At 37.3% G+C, this 11,374-nt stretch overlaps 1 protein-coding gene across 2 annotated transcripts in view; it reads left to right on the top strand.

The window, feature by feature from the left end:
* The window catches only part of GABRG2 (gamma-aminobutyric acid type A receptor subunit gamma2), a 141,368-nt gene extending 131,258 nt beyond the window's left edge, over nt 1-10,110 (top strand). The window contains exons 8-10 of one of the 2 annotated variants that reach the window (XM_004371229.1): nt 5,864-6,069; nt 8,255-8,278; nt 9,721-9,996. In XM_004371229.1, the coding sequence (XP_004371286.1) occupies nt 5,864-6,069; nt 8,255-8,278; nt 9,721-9,996 (506 nt within the window). Of the gene's footprint in view, nt 1-5,863; nt 6,070-8,254; nt 8,279-9,720 lie in introns of both variants that reach the window. The other variant, XM_004371230.3, reaches the window with a different exon arrangement.
* The last annotated feature ends 1,264 nt before the right edge of the window (nt 10,111-11,374 follow it).

The raw sequence follows: 11,374 nt of genomic DNA, 5'->3' as shown, positions 1-11,374 counted from the left end.
CAGAGCTGGAGAAGGATGTAGAACAAAATTCTAACTCACAAAATAAGACCAGATTTACTGGCCTAAAGGAGACTGGAGAAACCCGGAGAGTATGGCTCCCAGACACCCTTTTAGCTCAGTGGTGAAGTCACTTCCGAGGTTCACCGTTCAGCCGGGGAGTGGACAGCCCCATAAAACCAAATGGGACTAATGAAGCATAGCAGTCCAGGGACAAGGGCTAGAAGGCAGAAGGGGACAGGAAAGCTGGTAACAGGGAACCCAAGGTTGAGTAAGGATAGTGTTGATGTGTTGTGAGTTTAACCATTGTCATAGGGCAACCTATGTACTAACTGTTTAATGAGAAACTAGTTTGTTCTGTAAACCTTCATCTAAAGTGAGAATAGCAGCACAATTGTAAGAGCATAGTCGATGTCACTGAACTGTGAGTATAGAAATTTTTGAAATGGTGTATCTTTGGATATGCATACTTTCACCAAAAAAAAAAAAGTCAAGAAGGGAGAGGGTTGGCATGTCGTGGGGTTGTTAAGCAATGTCATAAAACAATATGTGTACTACTGTTTCATGAGAATCTATTTGTTCTGTAAGCCTTCACCTGAAGTCCAATAAAAAAATTTAAAAATAAATAAATAAAAATTTTAAAGAAAAAGAATAGTTCTTGATCATTTACATGTCAGGCAAGTTAAATCTGGTTTTCATGCCGTTTCTACTCAACACAACAATTCCATGAAGCAATCGTGATAAAGATAAAAATTATTATCACAATTTTTAGAGCTAAGGAAGCAGAGGTGTTGCATGGTAAAATGACTTGCGCAAGGTCACACAGCCAGTCTGTTGACTTGGCTAATGGCACATAGATTTGCTTTGGGTATGAGGCCATTTGTGGGGTAAGGTGGGGAGTGGGCCTGAGCCAGTTCCTCTATCTGTGCTGCATCGTTGACTTCTTTATATCAGTTCTTCTCAAACTTAGCTACACATTTAAATCACTACTAAAAAAAAAAAAAACAACTGTTGCCATCGAGTCAGTTCCAACTCGTAACGACCCTATAGGACAGAGATGAACTGCCCCATAGAGCTTCCAAGGCTGTAATCATTATGGAAGCAGACTGCCACATTTTTCTCCCATGGCGCTGCTGGTAAGTTTGAACCATCAACCTTTAGGTTAGCAGCTGAGTGCTTAACCACCGTGCCATCGTAAAAAATACAGATAATTTAGTCCAACCACCAGAGATTCTTAATTTGTCTCAGGCATGGCCTAGGTGTTAGGATTTTTATTTAAATTTCCCAAAGTGATTCCAATGTGCAGTCACGCTGTAGAATATTGCCCTAGATTTTACTGAGCCCCATTACCTTTTTCAATGTTTAGAATCAAGAGTTAAACCTGATGACCTTAAACACCTGCAGTCTTTAAGCTTATAGCCATAGAACACAGTTAGAGACATGTTGTTTGATGAGTGAGATAAATATACTGCATGGCTGGGTGCTCTGGCTGTGTTCTGAGCACAGACCACCAGGACATGGGAAAGAGTATGCTTGTTGCTTATAACACCTGAATGTAGTTTGGTACACAGGTCAGGTAGTAGCTGATGAGGTTCAATCATGGTGTAATGATGATGAATGGAAAGATGAAAATATATATTGGTATTTTTCACCCAAGTAATTTGAGGTGAGTTAACGTCCCTCATGCCAAGATTTGGGAAATTGATGAAAGCAATGGTTATTTTTCATCTACCTCAGGTAAGAGAAGTCTCATTTCTTTGCTTAGCAAAACTGAACTTAAAAACCACATCGGCTGTCTTGTTGCTGGCTGATCAATGAGTTAAAACCACCACTTCTCTTGTCCTTATTGTTGATGTCATAGCAGTTCTCTCTCAGGTCAGAACCTTGAGAATATCTTGAAGCAATTCTTCCACATTCCGCTTTTACATGTTTATGATGAACTTCCATGTAGCTTAAATAACATCTTCGCAGTTTGCTAGATCAATGTTTGACTTACGTGTCAGAATTTGTTTCCCCTAAACTATCACATACTAATTTTTTTAAGTGAACTCATCTCTGGTATATAGTCATATTTTCACGTCTCATAGGCCAAGTGTGGCTTGAGGCCTGAATCTGAAATGAAGTTCAAGGTGCCGATTGAGTGTTTAATTTCTCCGCAAAAATATCAGCTGTAATTAGGTATAACCAAGAACTCCTACACGAATTAATGCATAGACAAGCTAAGAGAAGCATTTTTGTTGGAGAAGCAGACCTTTCTTCTCTGAAATAAGTGATAATAATACTTTGCATTTATTGAGACTTTAACTTTATGCATGTTATTTAATTTAATCTTTGTAAGAGCCCATGAGTTTGTTTGTTTTTCCCTCTCTACTCACCTCCATTTGTGGGTGAAAAACTTAAACCTTCCTAAGGTTCTACCATGACTATATAACTCAGACTCACATCACATCCCTAGTCAGGAGTCTGTAATAACTTCCCACTGCCTAACATTTCATGCTACATTTTTAATGTACCTATTCTTCTTCTTCTTGTTAGCTGCCTTGAAGTAAGCTCCCAACTCCTGTCGACTCCATGCACAACTAAATGAAACAAAACACCACCTGGTCCTGCATCATCCCCATGACTGGTTTGGGATCAGAACATTGTGATCCGTAGGGTTTGCATTGACTGATTTATGGAAGTAGATCTCCAGGCCTTTCTTCCTAGTTCATCTTAGTCTGAAAGTTCTGCTGAATCCTGTTCAGCATCATAGCAACACGTAAGCCTCCACTGACAGATAGTTGGTGACTATGTATGAGGTAAATTGGCTGGGAATCAAACCTGTGTCTATCTTCTGGAAGGTGAGAATTCTACCACTGAACTACCAATGCCCTCATCTATTTTTAGAGAGGAATATAACAATGTGGTTCAAAGCATAACATTTGAAGTCAGACTGCCTAGGTTCATATCACATCTCTACCACTTGCTAATTTACCAAGTTTCTTAATCTTTCTGTGTCCAGTTATCTCACCTGTAAAAAAAGAATAACAATGCTTACCTCACAGGACCATTGAGAGGATAATATATAAAGTGCTTGGCACAAAGCCTGACCAAAGGAAGAAATCAATAAATGTTAGCTACTATTATTTGCATTAAAAAGATCTCCCACCAGTCGTCAATATGCATTCCACTTCTCAAATGTAGGTTGAGGCTTTTTTATGTTTCATATATACACTATTCATTGATTCATTGATTCATTCAACAAACATTTAATGAGTGACAGCAGTTTGCTCAACTGTAGGGATACGCTGGTGAAGACAGATGACTTGTCTGTCCCTCATGGAGTATTGAGACCAGAAAAGGAGATGGATTATTACATACTCTGTATTAAGAGTATAGGAAAAGGCTATAACCTTTATAACTATAGTTCCCACGATGACCTCCCTCTTCCATTTAAGTCTATTCTTTTATTTAAAATTATTTCAACCAACCCTTTTTTTCTTTTTGTGTGGAATTCAGTAACACAAAATGCACTTAAGAAACATGATATTGTTAAGATTAAGTGACCTAAGAGAGCCACATGATCTCTGAAACATAGCTAAACCCCTCAAAAACGACTCTGAGGAATCAAGACTTAAGAGATCCAGAAGAAATATGCATTTTTTTTTAATATTTACATACTATATCAGTTACTCATATCTTCTTCTTATCGTATGCCTTGGAGTTGATTTCAAGTCATAGCAACCCTATACGACTTAGAGAGATCCACAGGTGCTCTGCTTTGTAGCCTCCTTCCCCCATTGTTCCCCAAGTCTCTTGTGCCTGATTCCTATTGTTCTAAGTTTTCCCAGAATCTCCATTTGGGGCAAAGGAAGCTGATAGCTCCCTGGAAGTCTCTTGGTCAGCAGTTATCAGCATTTCACAGTATTAGAGGGTGGAAACTACCCCCCCACCCCCCACATACACATCAGAAATGTAAGTTACTAAACTGGAGATGGTAAGGGCCTGTGGTTTCTGGAGTACAAAATGATGCTTCCAGTCATGATAGGAAATGCCAAATTAGAATCACAGAAGGATAAGAAATGGGTAGGCCTGCTACGATATGGTCTGACAGATGGGAAAATTGAGGCCCAGACTATAAAGATGACTTAAGTCTGTACAGCAGGAGCTAGAACTCATTCTCATACTAAATCTAAGAAACACAGCTTTTACAGAAGGAAAGCTACGGTTCGTTCTCTGGTTGATACATATAGGTTATCTTAGCTTTGTTCCCTGTCATTAAACAATCATTGTGGAGGGCTGGTTTGCTTGACTTCTATTGCACAATGAGTAACATAAGGGTGTTTTTTTGGAATCAGATAGTCAATTTCCGTGCTCAAATCCTTCTGCTGCTTTACTTACTGTTGAATGTGGAGCTGATCATTTAGCCTCATTTTCCTGTCTATGAGATCAAGGTGAAAATACCTGCTGTGGTGATTGAAAGACACAATGCACCTAAAGTGCTTAGCAGGAGCCCTGGTAGTGCAGTGGCTAAGCACTCGGCTGCTAACCGAAAGGCTGGCAGTTGGAAGCCACCAGCCACTGAGCCAGAGAAAGATGTGGCAGTCTGTGTCTGTAAAGATTACAGACCTGGACACCCTATGGGGCAGTTCTACTGTGCCCTGTAGGGTTGCTGTAAATTGGAATCGACTCGACAGCAATGAGTTTGTTTTTTGTTAAAGGGCTTAGTTTTCAGGAAATACTAGTTATTATGTTACTTCTGAGATACTAATTTTCATCCTACAATGGTCTAAAAAATTCATCAGTTAGACCATGTCACCCACACACACACACCTCCTCTGTTTAGCACCTTTGAATGATTTCTCCTTGCACTTTGAAAAGAATACAAACCCTTTTAATGTGCTGCATTATATAATTTCTATTTCACCAACATCACCTCAATCCTCCTGCCCCTCCCCAGATGTCAGGTATTGTAACAATTCACAGAATAAACAGGGGTTCAGGATTCCCTTCCTCAGAATCCTCCTTTCAATTCTTTCCTGTGTTAATAGTAAAACAACTGTTTTCTTCTTATATTTTAAACTTTACCTTAAACATAAACATCCTCAAGGAAGCCTTCCTAGATTCTAGGATTCTCATCATCCCCGCTATTCTCCCTGCCACATACTAACATTTGTAATTATACTTTTTGTATACTTGATTCATAGTGCACCTCTCCCACTAAAATATAAGCTCCTTGAGGGCAGGGACAATGTGCATTTTAGTTACAGTATGTATCCAGTACCTGTCTCCCTGGCTGGTACATAGTAGACAGGAGTGACTGAATTCCACTTATTCCTCCTGTCTTAGTTTTCTAGTGTTACTATAGCAGAAATACCACAAGTAGATGGCTATAATGAACAGAAATTTATTTTCTCCATAGTTTAAGAGGTTAAAAGTCTGAATTCAGAGCAGCAGTTCTAAAATAAAGCTTTCTTTCTCAATTCTAAGTGAATTCTTTTCTTTTTAGCTTTTACTCTTCAGTTCCTTGGCGATCTTCATGTGGTGTGACATCTATCTTCCTCCATCTGTATTGTCTTGCTTGCTTTTGTACCTGATCTGCTCTTGTTGTATTTCAAAAGTGATTAGCTTTAAACACACCCTACAAAGATATGTCCTTATTAACATAACAAATAAAACTCTAATCCAAAATGGGATTACATCCATAGTTACAAGGAGTTAGGATTTATAACACGTATTTTTGGGGGACACAATTCAGTCCATAACACCTCCTTTCCCTGTACCGAAGCTGCTATCAAAAATTGCAAACAGAGCTCCGTTTCAATAGTGACGAGTTGCCTGACTTGCTGATGTACTCACATGCTCTGCTCTATTTCCTTCTGTTTAGGTATCACTACTGTCTTGACAATGACCACCCTCAGCACCATTGCCCGGAAATCGCTCCCCAAGGTCTCCTATGTCACAGCGATGGATCTCTTTGTATCTGTTTGCTTCATCTTTGTCTTCTCTGCTTTGGTGGAGTATGGCACCCTGCATTATTTTGTCAGCAACCGGAAACCAAGCAAGGACAAAGACAAAAAGAAGAAAAACCCTGTATGTAGTATTTCCCTTTGAGGCCACTGATGATCTGATGTAGAAAGAATACCTGGCTTTGTTTGGCTTTGATTTTTGTTAGCCTATCTGTAGGGTAAGCTTCAGCACTTTGGGCATCAAGATAAAAATAGAAAGTGTGAGTTTGGCCATAAGATTCCATTATGGAGAGAACTGATTCTCTAAGGCAGATTCTCCCAATCGATGTGTCCTGTGAGTTATAAAAGTGAAGCAAATGCAATTACCTGCTCTCCCCATTGCATGGGGATTGTAACCACTGCTGGGAAATGCATCCATTTCCTAGATGCTATTAGACTAGGTTTCATTGATTTTCATCTTCCTGGTACCCTTAATATAATGTTTTAAAATTACTGATGTTTTAAATTAAACTTTTCATCCAAGATATTTCAATAGGAAGACAAAGGTTCTTGAACTTTCAAGCATGACCACACTTTTGCAAATAATTTAATGTGTGTGTGTTGTTGTTGTGTGTGTGTATGTGTGTGATTCCACCAAAAGACTTCTATTGATTTCATACTCCAAGTTTATCTGATTTGTTTTTAAGACACATGGCTCGCCTGTTGTTTGGGCAACTTACTTAACCTCCCGGTGCCTTAGTTTTCTCATGTATCAAATGGTTATAAAAATACTTAACTTACGGGACCGCTGTGAGAAATCAATGTGTTAATGGAGGTAAAAAGCATTGTGGAGTACCTGGCACATGAAAGTTCTCACTATTAGTAGCTGATGATGATGGTTGATGTTCATGATTTCTACATTTCTCAGTCTGGATTAATTTCAGTGTCTGCATGATTTGGAAACAGGTAAGATGACTTCAGCTTGCCACCAAACTTTTAACAGAGACTAAATGTATAAAGTAGTTGTCTTTTACTGTCGATGTTGAGAGCACATAGCTACCCATTTATCTATCAGAACAAAATGTCTGGATCACAGGAGCCCCCAGGAAATTTAAGGTTCATTTCCTTCCAAGACGGGGCAAAAGGAATTTCCCTATGCTCTTGGATTGACGGCCTTTCCTGGTCTTCTGCTGTAAGGGCCATGAGAGTGGCTACCTCTCTGAACTGTGGACATTGGGGGCTGAATTACTCCAAGAGAGTCTAGCTGAGTCTAGGTTGCATCTTCAGGAACCCCAGTGAAATTATACAAGTGGCCCTTTTTTTAAAAAAAATGTTATGCTTTGTAACAGGTAAAGAAAGAAGCACCAATCTTAATGATTCATTTTTTTAATGCTTATCTTTTAATTTTTCAAATATTTGTTATGCTTTATGCAGTCCTTCCCTTCCTCGTCTGTTTTGCCTCTCTCTGTCTTTCCATTTTCTCTATTCTTTTCTTTACTTTCCTTGTCATGTTATTTCTTGTTTGTTCCCCTCCTCCTCTTTCGCTTTCACTTTCCTCAGAGAAGATGGTTCTATTCACACTAGGCATTATTCTACCTGCTCACAGGAACAAGGATGTGAGGTGAGGACTAGCTTTCACATCAGCTCTGAAGAATTATTTGGAAAGAGCCCTTTGACTCCCTTCAACAGTTATGTCATTGAAGAGTGAATCTCGTTGTAGAGATAGAAACACTTAGATCCCTTAATCTAGAGACATGGAGATAGCAGAAGACAAAGAGAAGGCAGAGGAGAAGGGGATTAAGGGAACTGAAAAAATAAAATTACCTGGGAATTACATGCATTTCCTTCTTTAATCTAATTAGGTAATTTATCAAAGCAAGCAAGAGCTTAAATTTTGAAAGAGAAGCTAAAATTTAATTTTTCCAGCTAATATGCCCTTTGGCTCATTGTGTCAAAACTTGCCTGTATTAAGGCTTCCTTGATGATAATTTTAGAAAATGCCATCATAGTATTTCTATAAACAGGCACTAATAAGCTTCCTCACGATTGGACAACAGTAGCTTTTACAATCAGGTAATTCTGGACTAATTTTTTGAGGATTTCACTAGAAATCACAAAATTCTATTTTGCAACTTTAGATATATGTTTTATTACAAGCTCAGTACTGTCCTTTTGTGTTTATAATTTCAGTTCATCTCACTATGTTTTCAAAATGTATTTTTAATTTATCTTATTTTGTCTCTCTTTTTTTCTCTCTCTCTTTTATTTCTTCCCTTCTTTTTATTAAAAAAAAAAAAATGCTATTCTCTTTTCTGTCTACAAACCCAAAGCTTCTTCGGATGTTTTCATTCAAGGTATAATGTTTTGGAATGGAAATTCACTGCATGCAACTGCTGACTTTAACTATTAACGCTTACATGGTGTTTTATTTATTTATTTCTTTTTGTGAATAGACATTTAAGCATTGTACTAGAGATAACACATGAAGGATAGAAGTTTTACAGATTTCTATACTTGATTCACCAATACCACACTAATTTACAGATGTTTTGGACTTACATGAATTTCAAACACTATAAGCCCTGTGAGGTGTCATTAGTAAAAAGGTCCTCTTTAAATATCAAAGCCAAGACTGACCTTCTTTTTTCAGATGAAAATAGGACCCAATTTCACTGGCTCTGCCTATATACCTGACCTTTGAAAACTAAAATTTAACTCTGTCAATCCTAACTCAAAATGGGATTGTTTTTTGATAAGTAAATTTAATAATTTCTTGGTATGAACTCTGCTTTTCAATTCTGTAAGAACAATGTTCTCTTTGAAAGGGTTTACATTAAAACACTCATCCTTTCCTTTTAAGGTGATTACTGGGCCTATTGGACAACGACATTTCTATTTTCAGTTGAATTCTGATGACTTTTTCAGAGACACTAGGATTTGTGTTTATATTAACCTAAAACTTACTCACCCAAAGCAACATTAAATAAATCAATTAATTTTATAGCAATTTCATAATTGGTCTGGCGGCAAAGATTAGATTAGCATACATTTAATTGCTACTAGTTTCTTCTCAGATGTTAAAAAGAGATTGACAGCTAGATAGTAGTATATCTTTTATGAATTTTCATTTACATGTAGGTAAACATTGCTGACATTTTGAAACTTCTAGATGGTGAATGTTAGGTAAAATACTATATTCCCTTAAAACATAAATCAGACTGTTGTGGTATAAACTTGGCAATCCTCCAGGTATATATATATATATGTATATATATATATGTAGTTAGTTTTTTCTTTTTTCTTTTTTTTAACATTTTCTATTAACAGTGTATTTGCTCAATGTAATGGAGTTTACCATTTGCGTATAAGAAAGCATGACACGAAAGTTGATTTCTAAATTGACGCATTTTTATTTCTCTGTTCCACTCACATGCAGCACCATTAAATGCCTTCATGTATCTAACTTCACATCTAATAGCTACTAGAATAAAATGCCATGTAGTTGTTTGATTTAAATCTTTAAACCCTGAGTTCTTTTGGTGTTCAATCTTCTTGCTATAGCTATTAGCTTGGTGGTATTATTTTCAGCTGCACTGCTTAAGCTCAAAATTTGAAATTGGCAAATGTGCTCTCTTTCTAAGTTCAATTTCACCATTGTAGATCACAATGTCATAGCAGTTTCCTAAGTATCCATTTTCAGATCCATTATTCACATTGGTGACATTGTGGACAAATATTCTAAGATCTATCAAGTATTACTAACTCTTGTCCCTCCCCTTCCCCACCCTTGTCTCAGGCCCCTACCATTGATATCCGCCCACGATCAGCAACCATTCAAATGAACAATGCCACACATCTTCAAGAGAGAGACGAAGAATATGGGTATGAGTGTCTGGATGGCAAGGACTGTGCCAGTTTTTTCTGCTGTTTTGAAGACTGCCGAACAGGGGCTTGGAGACATGGAAGGATACATATCCGTATTGCCAAAATGGACTCATATGCTCGGATCTTCTTCCCCACTGCCTTCTGCTTGTTCAATCTGGTTTATTGGGTGTCCTACCTTTACCTGTAAAGAGGAGGGGGGGATATTGATATGGTCTTATTCACTGAATCTCATGGAGAGAAGATATTCTAAGTCCACTTAAAATAATCTCCTCTATGGATTATAATGATATGAATTTTGTTTTTTGTCCTAACTGCTAAATTGTGTTAATGTCATATTGTCTGTGCCCAACTCTCCTTTGGTTAATTTACTTTGAACTTTAATGTTCGCTGTGTATGAAACCTGCAAAGCAACCTGAAATTAGAGCAAGAACATTGAAGCCAACAAGATAATATTTAAGTATAGAAATTAAAATAATGAAATCCATGAATATGTACGGTGGTGGTATCCTAACTCAATTCATAATACAATTAAATGAGAAAGGCACAGGAAATGTATCCTATGTTCACGTCAGGTCAAGTTGTGGTAAATTTGATCCCAATAGAATATTTCCTGTATATATGAAGAATCATAACTCCCTTTAAATATAAAAACCTAGACTAGAAATCTATTGTATCTCTATCCCAAGATAGGAGGAAAATTTTCCTCATATCACATGTACAACGATGTAAATATTTCAATAACTTAGAATGCTTCAGGTTTAATGCATGCATCTTTTTAGAGCCAAAATAAATGGACTGAAGTTATCATCATAAAGTATTGTCTTTTATTTTGTGTCTCTGGGCTATAAAAGAATATGAATGTAATTATAAGGGTTTGGATTTGGAATTGGAGGGAGGAATTTTTGCTGCCTTCTCCTTCATGCATGGGGATTCAAATAGCTTATTTTTAAAATTTGTATGACATATTACAATGCTTTAAGTAAAATATAGACTGAATAATTAATATTTGTCACCTCTAAATATGCCCATTTTCATAAATAGAGTATAAAACAATTGTACATGCTTGCCGCTATTTTTTCATCCTTTTATAATGATAGATCATAATAAGACATATTCTCCATATCAAGATATGCTTCTAGTGATGTGAGTGCCTTGTGGACAGAATCCTTGTGATTTTCTCTTTGGGTCCTCAGCACCTTGCATAGTGCCTGGCACACAGTCAGTGTTCAATAAATGTGGTCTAAAGTGAATTCACCTGAAATGCTCTGGTGAATCTCTCTGTTCTGACTTGGAACCAATGATTCATCTCTTCATGTAGGCATTGTCAAGTGATACTTAATCTTGCAGAAATAACCAGAAGGATCCAAAGAACGTTGGCTATTTATGTTCATCATCAAAATTTTATTTTAGGCAAAGTACACACTTCTTTTTAAATAAATCTTTATGTCCTAAGTTCATGTACAAAAATGACTCTATCCCCATCCCCGCTGAGTCAATTCTGACTCATAGTGACCCTATAGGACAGAGTAGAACTGCCCCATAGGGTTTCCAAGGCTGTAAATATT

Source organism: Trichechus manatus, unplaced genomic scaffold, assembly GCF_000243295.1.
Source record: "Trichechus manatus latirostris isolate Lorelei unplaced genomic scaffold, TriManLat1.0 scaffold00011, whole genome shotgun sequence".
In the NCBI taxonomy this organism is placed as follows: Eukaryota; Metazoa; Chordata; class Mammalia; order Sirenia; family Trichechidae; genus Trichechus; species Trichechus manatus.
This window is presented reverse-complemented; position numbering and strand designations above follow the sequence as displayed.